At 39.7% G+C, this 18,546-nt stretch overlaps 1 protein-coding gene across 1 annotated transcript; it reads left to right on the plus strand.

Annotated features, from left to right (window-relative positions):
- Positions 1–1,497: 1,497 nt before the first annotated feature.
- Positions 1,498–14,592, plus strand: LOC119900615 (cystathionine gamma-lyase-like). The gene is made up of 12 exons (XM_038715715.1): positions 1,498–1,751; positions 3,648–3,729; positions 3,913–4,008; positions 4,176–4,285; positions 4,529–4,663; positions 4,798–4,855; positions 5,137–5,214; positions 5,742–5,894; positions 6,978–7,099; positions 7,786–7,838; positions 8,200–8,338; positions 13,423–14,592. The coding sequence occupies exons 1-12, from the start codon at positions 1,566–1,568 to the stop codon at positions 13,438–13,440; spliced, it is 1,230 nt and encodes a 409-aa protein (XP_038571643.1). The 5' UTR covers positions 1,498–1,565; the 3' UTR covers positions 13,441–14,592.
- Positions 14,593–18,546: the final 3,954 nt, after the last annotated feature.

Genomic DNA, 18,546 nt, shown 5'->3' on the forward strand with positions numbered 1-18,546 from the left:
TTATAAAACTGATCAAAGATGACATCAGCAACTATTCCAGACATACAGATAGTTAATTATTTCCAGTCTTCTAGTTGACTTCAGGTTATAGTCAGATTAGATAAATAAGCATTAGGCCTACGGCCTTCTAGTATCTTACAGTCCTCAGTTAAACATATATGTAATAAAACATCTCCACACAAGTCCACAGCAATACTTGAAATAATCTTTATTTCTACTTTTATTTTTTACTTCTCACTTCACTATACATTTATTACATGTATCATGTCATATTATACAGTCATTATGGGTTCTGTGCTGTCTGTTCTTCACTTGCACTTATCAGATCCTTTAGGCAAGCATCTGTACATGAGTGTATGTACATACAACTATTTTGCTTATTTATGTTTATTATTTTATTTAAATGTATGCATGCGTATGTTGTATGTACACAATATACAACAAATACACAGTGTATTACTGTGGCAATTACAGTGTACGGTGTAAATCTGATCATATTAGACTTTTATTTCAGCCTCTGTGCTTTTACTTAGGTTGACTGTTTATATCTTCCGCCAGATGAAGCAAATCAACTTCCCCCCTTCATTCCTCGACTCTCATGCATACACGCTGACACACAGCCTGAACTGCACTCCCTGACCCCCTCCCACATACTCCCAGAAACACCTGGCGGAGATCTCTATTAGTTATTTATGACTTTTGTATTTGTTTTCTTTCCTACCTCACTGAATATTGTTATCTGTTTCATAATTTATGTGACTTGGCTTTGCTATCTGTCTATCTATCTATCTTGGTTGTATCATCATCATTACCTTAATGTACATTATAGGCGCCAAACTAATTGTAGGATGTGTGCTGTGTGTGTGTCTTGCCACAATATTTAGCTTCCAGTGTGAGATTTGTTCCCCTTACATATAGATATTATGTCTGTAACATATTCTAGAGACACTGACACTGTGGTGAAAGGTGTAAAGAGCACTTCCTCCCCCTATGGCTCAAGAATGGAAGCACAGCTACACGAAATCTGTTTTGTGTGACAGGAGGAACTAAAATCCACACCATTCAATGTAGGCTAATATTTCACAACTACGACATCTTTGTGGAGAATATGCCTTGATACAGAGTGGTTACAGATAAGTTTAGCTTTTGCTCCTTTTTTTAGTTACTTGGATTGCATTTCGACTTTACAGACTGTTTTCTGCGTTTCTTAAAATAAACCCTACTGTAAAATTCAGTAGAACTAACTTGAAGTAAATCTTAAATAAAATGAGACAAAAGGTTTTCAACCTCCCTGACTCAAGCAACAGGAAGCGTTACATCAGTACACACACAAGCACACACACACACACACACCCAAACGCAAACAACGTGCATGATCACATGGGTGGGACGCCCCTACTGAACAACCAATCAGCGGCTTCCTCTGCTTGTTGATGAGCGCTGATTGGCTCGCAAGGAGAAGCGCAGCGCACAGCCACGTTAAATGGCTTTCCTCTTTAGCATACCACGGTAATGCATACTCATCTTCAGTCGGCTTTGGTTCACGCTTGGGGGAGCGCATTGTTATGGAGTTAAATCGCAAAGAAGACGAGCAGAGCGATGTGTTCGCCGGCTTCAGCACGCCGTTTAAATCGTTCGCCACAGAGGCAATTCACGTCGGTCAGGAGCCGGAGCAATGGAAATCAATGGCTGTAGTGCCGCCGATCTCTCTGTCCACCACGTTCAAGCAGAACGAACCAGGAAACCACGCCGTAAGTAGCCCGATACGCCTTGGTTATTTTAGGAGGGTGTGTGAAGGCAGGAACGATCCGGTAGTAACCACGTGCGTGAAGCAGACCCTATCCAGCTTCAAGAAGGACGACTGAAATGGGCAATTATAAATTAATATTCAGTTGTTGGGTTGTATTTGGAGATATTTGAGACATAGAAACATGTCGGTAAATAAACTATAATCTACACTTTCTAGTGTATATACCTCTAAGACGTAATACACACAATACTGTCTGAATCGCTGTTGCCCTGTGGGTGGATGGATAAGACTTTGTTAAAGCAGCCAAATCACACAAGAATCACTGAACAGATCAACATAAATACACACAGAGATTACAGGAAATAGTAAACTTGTGTCTGCATAACTTACATTGACGTTTTTGTTTGGGTTTCCCCTATTTTAATTAGGCTACTTCTAGTTCCTCTTTAGATATGATTTTAATAGCTAGTGTATCCATGGCCATTAGGTAACAATGATAAAAAGCATCCATTTTCTTTTTACCTCCTTTCTATAAGAAATAAAATAATTAAACAAATAAATAAATAAAATATTAACTAGAAACTGTACTATTTAAAAAATCTAGGAGCATAGTAATCTATACACAACAATTGTAATATTCTATATATGGTTAGTGGAAGTCTGTGAATTGTCCTGTCTTGTATTGTGTTGTATTGATAGCAAGGTGCTTTATTGGAATTGCATAGATTATTAATCCAGACTGAAACCAGCAGGGGGATATCCAGTTTTCCCTCTCTCAATCATATAGTGACTAGTTTAAATGGCACTGTTTGTTGCAACAAAAATGACTTATGCAACTGCTGTTTGTCTCTGTCAATGATTATACTGTAGGTTAGTCATAATTGGCTAACAGATTACAAGTTTGAAAGTACCACTGTTACAATTGCACACTCACATAAAATTAATGAGAGCAGAGGTAATTTAGGTTTATTGTGTGTGTTTTTCAATCAAAGGCACAATGCATTTGGAGGGTAATGAATGATCTTTAATGTTTTCCCCGTTCCAGGACTAATCGTGTGGCATATCCTCACATTTAACATGGATTAGAAAAATTTGGAATGCCTATCTTATCATCAAACCAGAGTAAACTTGTAAAACTAGAACATCCATTATCTGCTTTACTACTGTATATTCTCAGATGGTGTTTTTCGCAGGGAGACAACCACACAAACCCTCTGTTCAAAGGCATAAGTAATCCATGACAAATCTCCTTCAGGAGTGCTAAATACTTCCACTGTCATAGAATCCAAATACTTCATTCAATTGTGTGTAAGCTTGTGGATCCCTCTCAGTATCTTTCTCATATACACAGCAACAATACCTGTATGTCCAAGGTGTCTGTCTGTCTATATATCTATATATTCTCTCTCTCTATATCTAATCAGAGAGAGAGAGAAAGAGAGAGAGATAGAATCCTTGTAGCAAACGCAAGGTCTTATTTTAGGAAATATTTTTTACATTCATTTAAACAAGGACATTGTTTAGTTTTCTCCCACCAATGAGCTTGTTTGCCTCCAAATAGTAAATTACTGGGTGGGGTTGTCTTTTCTCACCTTGTACCCTGTTATTTTAAACAGACCTTGACATAGTGTCTTACTTCACAGTAAGTATTGGTTCTCAGTTTTCAGTTGTCTGCATACACCTACATTATTAACAGATTATCCAACAAAAGACAAACAGGAGTTGCCAGTTTTTGTGCCACTGAAATAATGAAGCATTGAAGAGTTTTCATTGTTCTAATCCTGCAGGGCATAACATCTGAAATGTATGAATGCATAATTATGTTTGGGCAACCTGTCTGTTTATAACTAATTATAACTGTTTGGTGACTGAAGTGTCTTATCATGTTTTTATGTAGGGGTTTGAGTACAGCCGCAGTGGGAACCCTACCAGAAACTGTCTTGAGAAGGCTGTGGCTGCTTTGGATGGAGCAAAGTATTGTAAGTTAGACTATTATAAAAGGCGCTCACTTAATCATGACAGGCACATTCCACAGAGACGCGAAGTATTTAACAAAAATGTATTAAACAAAATAGATCATGTCATAATGGGTGAAATGTATGCAAACTGCAGCTTCTGTTTCCTCTGCTATGCAAACGACTTTTGTGCTTTCCCCCCTGCAGGCATTGCTCTTGCCTCTGGCCTGGCAGCCACGGTGACCATCACTCACATGCTGAAGTCGGGCGATGGGATCGTCTGCATGGATGACGTGTACGGAGGTGAGGCACTCTTAACTACACCCTGTAACTTGCACAACGGTGTAGAAAAACAAATAATGCATTACTCACATGTAACAAAATGGCTGTGGAAATGTATTCATTTTTAACAGTAATTGTTTTTTTTGTTTTTAGAAAACATTAACTTCATTTCACTTCTCAATTGCAAGGCACCAACCGTTACTTTCAGAGAGTTGCCAGTGATGTTGGTCTGGAGGTGTCTTTTGCTGACTGTACAAAACCAGAGATGCTGAAGGCTGCTCTGAAGGCCAACACTAAAGTAGGTGAAAGGATGATATTACAGCAATAAAGGGCTCCTTGTGTCCAACAGATTTTATCATTCATTTTTAAAGTTGCTGCTTCAAGTCTGATACTACAATGTTGCATCATTGGTGTGTCATTTCCCTTGAAGGAGTCACTGTGAATCAGCACTTTATGTGATGAGTGTTGTTGGTCTTCATGGTAAATGCACCATTAGATGTGCAATCTCTTTGTACCGTGTGTAATCCCTTTCTCTGTGTAGCTGGTGTGGATCGAGACGCCCACCAACCCCATGATGAAGGTCGTTGACATCAAGGCCTGTTCTGAGTTGGTCCACAATCACAACAAAGACATCGTGGTGGTTGTGGACAACACCTTCATGTCTGCCTATTTCCAGGTCAGAGCGCCAGATGTTTGCTTCACGCTCTTTTGATTTTGCAACGGCAGATTAATAGTTTCCTGCTATCAAATTCCAGTTCATGTGGAAACAAGTCACTGATTAACTCTTGCGTTTGGCTTGTACGTTCTTAGCGCCCCTTGGCTTTGGGAGCTGATGTCTGCATGTATTCAGCCACCAAATACATGAACGGTAGGTTATCAACATTTTTCTATTTTACAATTTACAAACATAAGATGAAAATACATCAGAGTAGTGGGGACACTGTTGGGCATGGCTGGTGAGAACAGTTTCTGTCCGCTTACATGAGGAATGAAGAGGGTCTGTAATTCTTACCAGCAAGCACCTCATTATCAAAAGTTTAGGACTTTGAAACTATTAGACTTGATCTTCCCCAATATTTTCATCAAACAATTGTCTGGCAAAGCTAAAAGTCAATGGCAGTGTTTTATTCCTGCCTTTTAATTTGACAGGTCACAGTGATGTGGTCATGGGTCTGGTCTCAGTGAACCGGGAAGATCTGTATGAGCGACTGAAGTTCCTGCAAAATGGTGAGTAGACAGAGCGACAAATTTAAACTACATTTGCTTTTGTTAGGTACATACCACATTTTGACAAAATGCCGTTTCAGGTTTGCCTTGACACACTTCATCAGATATACTTTACAGTACACTGTTGATGAAGCAATAAGTCTGTTGACAGAAAGTCACTAAATATCTTGGGAGGTGACTTACGGTTGAAATTATTAAACAAGTGGATAAACATTTGCTTGATCCAGTTTGATCAGTAATGTGTCTGGAATGAGGTGATTTAAGGACACAGATCTCAGAAAGTGAACAGCTCTAGTGTCAGACATTCACCTAATGTCTGGCTCTGCCACGCTCAGTATTTGGTGGACTGGTTATTTCCTGACCTACATCCGCTCATTAAACAACCAAAACATTCTCCCGAGGCCAAAGTTCAGAACCAATTTAAAACCTTCTCAGAACGAAGTATTTGTTTATGCTTTTGTTTTTTGCCTGATGTGGGTTTTGGAAGGCTGTGGAACCTCTTTGTTTATTTACCTCCCTTGGTTCAGCACTGGGTGGTGTACCGTCTCCCTTTGACTGCTACCTCTGCAACCGCGGACTGAAGACGCTACACCTGCGGATGGAGCGACACTTCAAGAACGCCATGGCTGCTGCCAAGTTTCTGGAGGCCGATCCTAGGGTAGAGCGCGTCATTTTCCCAGGTGATCTCCCAGCAGTGGAGTGTAGCAATGCATTACCACTCGCATCATAACAGGATATTGTTGAAACTTACCTCTTATCGCTTTACTGCCAGATTGTAAATCTGTTTTGTCAAACATGCAGCTGCAGTTACTTCTTAATCAATAATTGTGGATCATCAAGTTCACGTTGCTTAAGAGAGGCCTTCCACAGGGATTTATTTCATATTTCAACAGAATAAAATTGGTATCTTACTATTTGATCTAAAGAAGTCTAGAGTAACACTAATGTCATTCTTTCCCAATGTTTGAACACTTAACCTTTTTATTCAAAAAGTTCACATTTAAAAAAAATAAGTGTTTACAGGTAGTTATTTCGTAGAAACAAACCAGGGCTCATGAGCAAAAGTTTCATGTTCTCACAAGTAGCATGAGTTTCAAAAAGACCTTTCCCTTCTTTCATCTTGTTACGTTTAGATTTTTTTGTTAACATTGCTTCCATGAGATCTGCAGCGACACCCCACATACAGTGGGTACGGAAAGTATTCAGACCCCTTTAAATTTTTCACTCTTTGTTTCATTGCAGCCATTTTCCAAAAATCAAAAAAAGTTCATTTTATTTCTCAGTAATGTACACTCAGCACCCCATCTTGACAGAAAAAAACAGAAATGTAGAAATTTTTGCAAATTTATTAAAAAAGAAAAACTGAAATATCACATGGTCATAAGTATTCAGACCCTTTGCTCAGTATTTAGTAGAAGCACCCTTTTGATCTAATACAGCCATGAGTCGTTTTGGGAAAGATGCAACAAGTTTTTCACATCTGGATTTGGGTATCCTCTGCCATTCCTCCTTGCAGATCCTCTCCAGTTCTGTCAGGTTGGATGGTAAACATTGGTGGACAGCCATTTTCAGGTCTCTCCAGAGATGCGCAATTGGGTTTAAGTATACACCTGCAGCTATTTGAAATTGCAGCGTACCAAAGGAGCAAACACTCCAGGGTCAGAGTAAACCTGTTGTATAGTATCTGTGCCTTGATGTGATCTGTAATCGTCACTTGACTGTTGTGTTTGGGTTTTTTTTATGTTTTCCCTCCCTGGTCGTAGGCCTGCCCTCACACCCCCAGCACGAAGTCATGAAGAGACAATGCACCGGATGTCCGGGGATGATCACCTTCTACATTAAGGGAAAACTGGAGCATGCTACCACCTTCCTCAGTAGCCTGAAAGTAATTTAATTTAGCAGTAAACGTGTATTTGATCTCAACTGTTTTTGTTTGTTTGTTTGTTTTTTTGTTGTTGTTTTGCAAATGTTGTGAGACTAGAGGGGTTTTGCAAAATGAGTGGATCAGATTCCCAGGCTGACAGGACAGATGAAGGAAAATATACTTCAATACCACGACTGTAAGAGTACTTTAGCGAAGCACTAAATTCCTACTCAAAGGCATTTCCTGATTGAGGCTTTGAGTGTTTTAATCTGTCCAATAGAAGAGCCTGCTGTCCATGATGATGCAATAATCGACTGCGAAAATTTTGGGGCTCAACTTAGACTCCAAAGCATGATCATGAATGCATCCCAAAATCATTCAATTTGGTCACCTTGGAAACTGGAAATTTGAATCTATCCTAAAACAGATTGCTCATTATTTTAGTTTCATGCTAATTTGAAACAGCTAGTATTGTCACAAGAGGACCAGATTGTATTTTGTAGTATATGACAGACGAATGTATCTTTTAAAAATGCTCCAAACCACAAAATTTAAGCAAAGACACTCACTGTGGTTCAAGGAGTTTCAGTACTTAGTTACTTATCGTGTTTTGTCTATTCCTTCAACTTATTTCCACATGTGTGTACATATTTTGTATGGCCTGCACTATGTCTCACTTGATGCCTTCTGTTCTCCTCCTGTTTCAGATGTTTGCGATAGCCGAGAGTCTTGGTGGTTATGAAAGTTTAGCAGAACATCCGTAAGTATCCCTGCAGAATTTTACTCTGAACAAGTCCTTTTAGTACAGTGTTGACTTTTGGTATTCAGCAGAAAAAACAGTGGTGTGTGTAAAGCATGACAGAAATGGTAGTAAAGTTAAATAATACAAATGTTAATGTGCAAGTAAAACTGAAACTTTAAGTAAACGGGATGGAAGATGAAATGTAACAAATGGCACCACAAGGTGGCAGCAGAGATCAAGCAGAAAATCCTATTGGACACAGATTTTGAGATACTTTACTTCCATTATGCAGTCTGTGTCTCTGCTCTGATCTTTATATAGCATGTGTGTATGTTTTTCTGTGTATGACTTATATGGAAGTTGTTCTATTGTCATTCAGAGCAATTATGACTCATGCATCAGTGCCAGAAAAAGAGAGGAATGTCCTGGGGATCAGTGACACACTGATCCGGCTGTCTGTGGGACTTGAGGATGAGGCTGACATCATTGAGGACCTGGAGCAAGCACTGGCGGCTGCTGTAAGTTAACAGCCAACACTGGAGTACCAGATAGTCCTTTAAACCAATATGTTTTCTCATCAATCAAAATAAACTGTTAAAATGATGACACTAAGTTTATGGGAGACTGGAATTGTTATCAGCTCTCACAGTTAGTGATGGACACCAAACTGTCTGCTCCTGTCTCCAAAGGGTGAGTCCTGGCCTGAGAAAGTTAGTACCTTTTCTGAACAGATGTTTGTCAGAAATGGTCAGACATTGTCAATTGTCTCTGATGTCCATCATGAATAAATCCTCTTTGAAAGTATAGAATAGAATTTGAATGAGGATCACCATTATTATTTTTTTTTTTGTTTAAAGGTTTTCTTCACTGTTAAAATACTCAAGTGATAGCTCTCTCTGCACATCTATGGTTACATTGCAAACTGGTGCTGCTAACCATTAATACAGCATAGGTTTAATGGTGCCAATTTGCCAAAATGTAAACAACTATAGGCTTAATATACAGTCTCTCCTAGCAATATTCGACTTCCTCTAATAGTAATAAAAGGAGTGGTAAAAATATTAATATAATTTTTTATGTGACATTAATAATTTTTGGACCTTATTGAGATTCAGGTGTGTGTGTGTGTGTGTGTGTGTGTTTGACGACATGTGGTGTTCAGGGTCTCGCTTTGTCTGATGGGGGAGCCGTGTCACACACAACACATACAAATAACGTAGAAAAGAATCGTTTTCCTGCAAGTTTGTAAATGAGAATCTGGTCTATAAAAAAAGAATATACAACATTACATGAGTGCAGTACTCTGCTATCTAGGTTTGTGGTCATGGACTGCATTTTAACTTGAAAATGTCTGTTCTCGGCTAAGTCTTTAAAAAAAAAAATGATAAAAATGATGAATGCCCCTGAGTCTCTACTCCACCACAGCACACTCTGAGCTTCATGGTTTGAATGCTGTGAAGGAGATCCAGACGCCACACATGTGCCTGGCTAATGATTAATCAATGTACCCATGCCTCTGTGTACTTTACAAGTACAAGGTTACATTTAATCTCAGATGTGTGCGATGTCGCATGAGCGTGACCTGCACTAGAAGGTCATCTTTTTCTTTAAAAAAATAAAATAAAATTATTGGTGCTTTTCAAGTTTTCAGGGAAAATATTTTTAGGAATCTTCTGAAAATTAGAATGGATGATGTCATTTATTACATCTAAGAATCTATTACCTTTTTTAGAGTTGAAACCAATTTTGACCTGTATAGTGCAGAATAAGGCACGGCAGTCAAAATGGAGACAAATCCAGCCTGAAGTAAAAGTGGAAATTATCTTGGAAACTTTTAGGTAGAGCCAGGCCAGGAAACGTTGCAAACCAGGACTGAGTTAGGTATGCAGTGGTTGCAGGCTGTGCACTTTGTAGAGGGCTGTGGTGTTTCCACTCATCCCATAAGCCCCCTCACCCGGCAGCTCAACAAGATCCATCATGCACTGTGAGGTTTCTGTATCTGTGCTGCAGTCTGGGGTAAGTCCGTCTCAATGCAGTCCAATGGGAATATTCCTCCATTTGCTCAGCAAATTTGACAGTTTATATTGTTTATATGCAGTTCCTTTGTGTGTTACCCTGTTAAAGAATGGGCAAATGTTTATAAATTCATATGCTATAAATACTTGAGGTTGATTTATTGGCTGCATGCTTTTTCTCAGTATTTGCTGTGGAAAAAATTCTAACTATTTCTGCTTAGGAGACCAACAGTTGGCTCATCAGAAGAATCAGAATCAGCATTATTGCCAAGTAGGTTTATACATACATGGACTTTGTTTTGGTATTTTGAGTCATAATGGCAAACATAGCGGGTAGAAAAAATAGAAGATAAAGGAGGTGCTGAAGGTCAAGAATCATAAACTATTCAAATTGACAATAAGATATACCAATTAATAAAGAATATGTACAATATGTCTTATTTAAATTACAGTATGTGCAGGGATGTGCAAGATCTTTACATGGGATTTACACAAGCAAAGATTTACAGAATGAGGGTACTGTATTGTAAAGGTGGGGTTAGGGGGTATGAAAGTCAGTGTCAGTGGGGCCTTGTTAATAAGGCCAGCTGCAGATGGGAAACACTGTTCTTGTGTTGTGAGGTTTTGGTCCTGATGCAACGCAGCCTCCTGCCGGAGGGGGTGTCAGTTTATGCAGAAGGTGGGAGGGGTCAGCCTCAATCTTTCCTTCTCACCTCCGAGTCCTGGAGGCGTACATGGGCTGCCACTTGTTTACTTTCCAAGCACACAACAAACTACATAATTTGACCTTTTATAGTGCAGAATAAATCATGCTAGTCAAAATGAAGACAAACCTAGCCTGGACAAAGAGTGGAAATTGTCTTGGGAACATTTAGGGAGAGCCAGGCCAGGAAGTGTTGCAGACCAGGATTGAGTTAGGTATGCAGTGGTTGCATGCTGTGCACTTTGTAGAGGGCTGTGGTTTATCCACCCATCCATAAGCCCCCTCTCCCTGCAGCATGACGAGAACCATCGTGCACTGTGAGGTTTCTGTATCTGTGCTGCAGTCTGGAGTAAGTCCCTCTCAGTGCAGTCCACTGGGAATATTCCTCCATTCCACTTACTTAGCAAATTCATGACGGTTTATATTGTTTATGTGCAGTCTTCCACAATCACACTCCTATGTGGTACCCTATTAAAGTATGGGCAAATCTTTATAGATTCATATCATCATATAAATACTTGAAGTTGATTACTGCAGGTCAATAATCATAAATATACAATATAAAAATTTACTGTAAGATATTAAAAAAGAAGAATAAAGAATATGTACAATATGGCTATTATTAAATGGTTATTTAAATCAGTTTGTGCAGGGATCTGCAAAATATTTACTTGTGCAAAAATGTACAGTATCGGTATACTCTACTGTAGAGAGGGTTAGGGGGTCCCTGACCTTGTTGATGAGGCCAGATGCAGACTGTAGGAAATATGTGGCATGAGGTTTTGTGTCCTGATGGACTGCAGTCGCTTGCCAGAGAGGAGTGTCTGAAACAGTTTGTGTCAAGGGTTGGAGGGTTCGGCCGCGATCTTCATCCTGGAGGGATGGAAGATTGCAGCCAAGATTGCAAAAGGGCTGGGCTCTTTCTGAAATCTACAACCATCTCCACTGTCTTAAGAGCGTTGAGCTTCAGGTAGTTCTGGCTGCACCATTTTATCAGATGGTCCATCTCCCACCTGTAGGCGGACACATCCCCACCAGAGATAAGCCCACTGACTGTGGTGTCATCCACAAACCTCAGGAGCTTGATGACTGATGAGTGGAGGTGCAGCGGTTGGTGTGCAGGGAGAAGAGTAGAAGGGATAGAACCCAGCCTTTAGGGGAACTGGTGCTGATGGTCCGAGAGTCAGAGACATGTTTTACCAGCTTCACATGCTGCCTCCTGTCAGACAGGAAGTCTGATCTACCTGCAGGTGGAGTCAGGTACACTCAGCTAGGAGAGCTTGTCCTACAGAGCTGGAATGATAGTTTAGAAGGGTTTACAGTTTATGAATAATAAAATATCCACATCAGGAGAACAGCGCTGTTGAATTACTGTCTCATCATTACACCAGCTACTGTGGATGTAAAAACAGAGACCTCCACCTTTTGTTTTGCTGGAAAGATTTGTATCGCAATCCGCTCTGAAGAGTTGGAAGCCTGCCAGCTAAACAGAAGATGAATAAAAGTCTCTGTTATTCCCCACCAGTAGCAAGTTTGATGTTGTCGCACAGTGACCACATGCTAGAGAGATGTTTCGGGTAACAATGTGTGAAGTCTGCACCGGCACGTTTCACTCTGCTACAGTTTCACTGCATTAGCAAAGATGACCGCACCTTTGACCAGAAGTTCTAATAATTCCACCTATGACATGAGAAAAGTGGGAACTTAATCCACTATTGTTTACCTGATGTTCATGAGCTATTCTCCGGTAAAAGAGTTCTGGGTATCACAGCGGAACACTAAATTTACAAACAAAACAAGACAAAACAGTGTGCACTAAAACACACAGCCAGCTATCTGCTGCGCCATCTTGATTGATTATAGAAGTACTGCAGTGTTCCTAGAATCCACTTTCAAGTTCATTGCCCAGTTTCAGCTTTGCTCACCTCTGTGCACTGTTACCCTTCAGATCAGGCATCTGCATTTTTATCTCATCTCTCTCTGCTCGAGAGGCTGGCGCCGACATCTGAGGTTTTATTAAACATCATCTGTCTGTCTATTTCCCTGGCATGGCGGCAGAGGTTTGAGCAAACACACAGCATTTTGATCAAATCATTGTTTTTCTTTCCGGTGTGAAAGGTTTATGGATGTGTATTTTATGAAATGCATTGATGCATAAAACTAATGAAACTGCTAAAATGCAACAGCTGATTTAGAATCAGTTTGGCACATGTTAGTTGAGATTTTATCATATTTAAAACTGTATTAACTGAACTCTAGTGTACTGGTTTTGGATGTTCCACCACTCATTTCCACCTGCCAACTGTATTAGCATCAGTAGAGAATTTGAGTTCCCTAAAACCCCTTTTGCCACCTCATGCAGCAGTATTGTGCATGGCGGCAGATAATGTCTCTGAATCCCTCGGCTGCCCATCTGTAGCAAATGGAAATTAAATGGAGACAAATATCTCTAATGACTGTCTGTAGTCCCAGGAAAAGGCACCTCTGATGGGTGAAGCATTTAATTGGATGGGGCAGCAGGTCAGATTGGGGCAGGCGGTTAAATTTCCGCTCAAATGTCCTCATCCTAGGGTTAGTTTTGAATTCCAAACTTGGGTGTCTGTTAATCATTTGGAACTCTCCAACGGGCTGGTGCCATTTATGTTTTTTCTGTAAATACTGGGTCTAGTGTTTTTATTGACCAGCTTTTGACTTGTCTATATCGCAGACATTTTGGCATCTCATCAGTCAAAGAGAGGATCAGTTACCGTTTGGATCCTTTTGTGTGTGTGTGTGTGTGTGTGTGTGTGTGTGTGTGTGTGTGTGTTTTCAGAAAATCTGGAGCATGTTATTAACTGCAGCCTCATGTCGTTTTGCTTTTTCTTTTCCTATTGTCTTTTAATAGCATCCAAAGAAAAAGTGAAATGTCTTCAGGGCGTCTCCGAGGCTCGGGATGAAGACCGGCAGCACTGGAACTGTTAAATCATCGCAGATCAACATTTGGTACCTCAGTTCAGTGCATGAACTGCAGAGATTCATCTATCAGGGAACAACTTAAAAAATACAAATTGTGATATCTGTGAATAATTTAAAAAAGTTCTTACATTAGAATCTTTTGATGCCTATTTTACAAGAGCATCAGTTTTAATCTTATTTATCTTATACAGGTTTTGCTTTGTTTCTATGTTTGAATGTGTTTTAATTAAGCTTTGTTTGTAAGGCTTTAATGAGGCATAGTACTTTTCAGTAAGTACTGTCATGAACAGTATGAGTTTCTGCAGGAAAAACGCCAAACACCAGACGTTTTTGCTGTGTAATCTTGCTGTAAAGCCTGTGTACATCAGGTTGCATTCTAGTTTTCACCCACAGAACAGTCTCCAAACAGAGTTTAATATCTCTGCCCCTTATTACATCTGTAGCTGTTACCTGTATTAATAACTTCCTAAATCTTACTGGCATAAAAGTCCAAAAGTCAGAAGAAATGTCTATATTTTCTCTTCACAGTCAACATCTACTATAACGTTTAACATTTAAGAGGCTCTCTCCAGAAACATGTAAATCCATCAAGAACAAACAATATTTCCATTTAAAAATGATAAATAGAAATATACTTATTTGGTGGCCGAAGAACAATGAAATACCAGTTTTGAACATGATAGTACGCATCATCAAGTTGTGTCTTGTAAGGACGACGAGAGGAAACCTATTCCTAAATTTTGAGACCAATCAGGATATTTTCCAATATATGGGGGAGTGTTTGGCACGCACAAGAGGAGAGTTTGCCAACAGTGGGTGGGGGTTTGTAATAACTGAAAGCTGTGGCAAGAGTATTTCAGAAAAGATCTGTGTGTGTATTATTTTACTCAAGTCATAGCATTTGGGCTGATGGCAAAAGCCCAATGTCTTCCTAGGTCAGGACTCAAAACAGCTTTTTATCTGTGGCACTCCCTCCTGCTTTCCCCCTTTAGTCACACATCGCATCGTCAAACATAGGCTTCATTTGGGACAGACCACTCAATCACAATCAATGTAATTTATGTAACCGACAAATCCATTAAAATCAGTTTGCAGTATATGTCTCTGTGTCTTTTCACTTCCTCTCAACCGTCCCGCTGGACAGACACAAGCAGTATAATTGCTGAGTTCAGCATCAGTAACCGTAGCAAGTCGATACGCCACATTCAATTTAGCCTGGTTAGTGGCAGGCTGCACACTGGGGTTTTAGCTGATGGATCAAATGAGCTAGCTGACATACTAATGATCAAACCATCAATAACATTTCCACAAGGAGACTGAAGGTCTGTGTAGAAGACGGGTTATCATCTTTTAAAGCTTTTGGGGCACAGGGACTTGAATTTATTCTTACCTATGACCATGTAATGGGATTTACACCTCTGAATCAACCATTAAGAGTTTGTGTACCGCTCAAATCTCTGCTAAAGGCTGATGTGATAATTTAGCAACCACAAACATTGCCTCAGAGGACATTATGAAACCTGGCACGTTCAGTTAGACTGTAAAGATTCAGGGGAAGTGGTGGCCTAAATGGAAAAGGCTTGGGAGAGGCTCTGCATTAAAACTAGAGGTGCTGCTGAGACGTTTGATATTCACACACTCGCAGCCTTGACTCATGGAGTGGGATCTTCTTAGAGAGTGTTTGGTTAGACAAAACGTCAGTGCAGGTTTTCAGTGTCTGTCAGCTCCCTTCAGTCAGTGGGCTTTTGGTGTTTACTTTACCAATATGACTATGGGATTACATCCACTGCTAAATAATGTGTGCTATCACCAGTTTAAAGTCAAAATATGTGGCAAAAGTCTTTAATATAAACAAAGCGGCTGATGTGGTTTTAATCTGTTGCATCACAGTTCAGTTCATTCAGTGGAGGTTGTCTGTTCTCCATCACATTTAAAATCCATAGATGACATTCATGTACGCAAATCTTTAGATAAGTGATTGCTGTGTCAGTGACCGCGACAGTCAACAACAACACAGTCCTGTCTGGACAGTCTGTAAGAATTACAGTATATTACCAAAAGATACCAAAGAGATAAGAGAGGCGAGTCCAGCTTTCTCTGGATAAAGTGCTGTCTTACTGCTATGTAGGAGACAGTTTACATTTTCCTTTCAAGTTGATTTTTTCACTTCAAACTGGTGACGGCAATACCTGATGCCAGACTTTAATTTGGACAGTTAAATGAATGACTTGTGATTTTACGTGGCGTTATGTACTGGACTATTTGCATCACTTCTCAGTCTTATTGTCACTATGAGGTTGCTAGGCAATCATCGGAGACAACAGGAAATCACTGCTCCCAGCCAAGGCGTACATAACTCCATGTAAAACAACATATTGTCCTTTTTCCACTTTACATTTTTGTATGGATTTAAGAAAAGGGTATAACAGATTTTGTTACCTTTGGAAGTGGGGGTCTTTGCTCCTGCTTTCCCTGCATTATGGCTTTCCACATAGGCACATGGAAGGGCAGGGTGATCCCGGAACAGAGCCACTGGCAAACATAATTGTTGCAAGCAAATAAAGTCTTTGATAAAGTGTAGTTACAACCTGCTTTCATTGAAATATGGACTTTAAATACAGCAAAGGTTGCAGGTAACCAAAGCATCTACAATATAAAAACCCCACTTTTCAAACAAATTTAGTGCAGTCTACAATTCCCTGACAACCAGGAAAACGCCATCTGTTGATGAAGATCATGTGATTCAATCAAAAGCCCCAGAACAGCTACTAAAAGGACATTGTGGAGAGACATGGTGCTTGGTGCTTTTCACACATTTAGTCCAGTTTTAACCTACACGTCTAGATGTATTTTGACCGTCAAAGCACCAAACTTATGCTTACTGCATGAGTTCAGTTGGTACTTCGGTCTCTACACCACATGCCCCACCGGAACAATAAAACATGCAGTTCCGGGATTTGGTTAAGTAAACGTGTATCTGATCAAACACCAGGAGTAGACCGTTTTGTCTGATGACATAATGAATGATCCCTGAACCCATTAACTATCTCCCACATTAACTAGTTTGTTTGCAGGGAGGCGAGACCTGAGATTAAATAGCATGTGTGTTGTGTGTGTACTGAGTTTTATAGTCCGTGTAAATTACTGTGGGTAAATGAGATGGTAAATAAACCTGTTTTGTAGATGAGTAAAGCCCCATCTGTGCTGAGGACCAGTAAACAGTTGCAGGGAAGAATAACTGCAGTCATAATCCCAGCACAGGTCTGTGTCTTTTCAGTGTTTGCAATTCCAAAGTATGTTGACTGGTGCATATTGTCCTGTAATGTATTAGCCCTTAAAATTAAAGTGTAGATTGAATGAGACAACCAAATGAACCAAACAAAAAAAGACTCCATTGTAGCTGACCTTCAGAGCGTTGCACTTCATGCACAGTGTCATGTTATATGGCTTAGTTGTAATGGACGGCCACATGATTTTATAGCATGTCCACCACGCCTCGGTGCTGTTATAAATGGTCCTGCTGCCCGAATGTCAGCCTTGCCAGTTCTCACACTGAGATACTGTAAACACAGAGTTTAATCTCACACTTGATGTGGTTTGTAAGAAAGAGGAAAAAGGACAGGAAATTATCTTGTCAGGAAGAGGAAATCCGCTTGGGATTGTATGGCGTTTGACCACAGGGTGACTCAGCTCTTCATTCCTTTTTGTGGATTTGAGAGTCCAATATTAAGTGAGCAACAGTGGACAACAAAGAGGCCTTACTGAAGTCCAATCAACAGTGTCAGGTGCACAGATCATGATAATCAACATCTCTGAAGGGTTTCTGTCTCTCAGCAACTCCGCCTCAAGAAGGGAAACAACATAATTAGTCCTGCATTGATTTAAATGATGTCATTTTGCTGCTGTTCTGGGAAAACTGGAAACAGCAGCGGTTGTTGATCTTGTAGATGGTTAGTGTTAATGCATGTTAACCTAACCCAACAAGGTCAGCGACCTGAAAATAGAAATTTTGGGTAATTTTGGTTTCTCTGTAATATGACTCACCATAAGTAGATGATGTCCGCTGAAATACTGCTGCCATTAAATATAATGATGTTAAGGCCGGAAGGGAAAAACCATTACTTGCAGGGTGGAAGGTATAATCAAATATACTCATCAAATGGCTGAAATAAATGTTTTAATGCAAAATCTTAAAAAACACAGTGACTCATCACTAGCTTGCACCCGCATTTTATCTTCAAGATAAAATTCAGCTGATATTGCCACTGAACAAATTGATATATTTACTGAACATATTCTGTCGTTAGCAGGGGTGTAAATAAAGTTAGGGCATCTGCTTTGCCCACATGACAACCAGCCTTCAATTGTCTGCATCCATGTTGCAGTAGAGATTGGTCAGGGCAGCAGCACGGCCCGATTGCTTCAAAATTTAAAAGGTCAGGTTGGCAGGAGACAGATTTACAAGGACAATGAAATTGTGCTTACGCACCATTTGTTGGACACAAATAAGTACAGAGTTCATAAATGAGCCATACAGCAGCAGCAGACAACTCAAGGAAATTTTTTTTCTTTATTTTTTTGCATTTCAATGTCATGCTTAGCAAATATCAGATATGTTGACACATAAAATAAATTTTGCTCAAGATATCGATATACTTACACACAGAGAACAAACTGACAAAAGTCAAAAAACAGACATACAGCTAAGCTAAGGTAACAAGCTAAAAAAATATAAGCAAACATGTGGCTAATATAGGCAGATAAGATCTGGACAAAAGACAGTATGTATGTATGCAGGTCAGTTTGTTACTATGTACTGCACATACTGCACAATATTTTACACTATAATATATAGTACAGTAAAAACCTAGGACACTTCCATGGGCTCTTGTATTATAAAAACATCAGTGTAAGTATGAACAACTCATGAACTATGATGAGATATCTCATTCTCAGTGTTAATATGTCATAAGAGGAAATGGATTCACATCATGAACACATTACATTACATTTATTCATTTAGCTGACGCTTTTATCCAAAGTGACTTACAAT

Source organism: Micropterus salmoides, unplaced genomic scaffold, assembly GCF_014851395.1.
Source record: "Micropterus salmoides isolate LMB-PRFRI ecotype aquatic unplaced genomic scaffold, ASM1485139v1 Ms_hic_scaffold_13, whole genome shotgun sequence".
Classification (NCBI taxonomy): Eukaryota; Metazoa; Chordata; class Actinopteri; order Centrarchiformes; family Centrarchidae; genus Micropterus; species Micropterus salmoides.

Excerpts from the sequence above, each read along its gene's own strand:
- LOC119900615 (XM_038715715.1), top strand. The coding sequence starts at position 1,566 with ATGGAGTTAAATCGCAAAGAAGACGAGCAGAGCGATGTGTTCGCCGGC. Across the intron at positions 5,215-5,741 it reads ACTGAAGTTCCTGCAAAATG|CACTGGGTGGTGTACCGTCT; the intron begins GTGAGTAGACAG and ends CCCTTGGTTCAG. Across the intron at positions 5,895-6,977 it reads AGAGCGCGTCATTTTCCCAG|GCCTGCCCTCACACCCCCAG; the intron begins GTGATCTCCCAG and ends CCCTGGTCGTAG.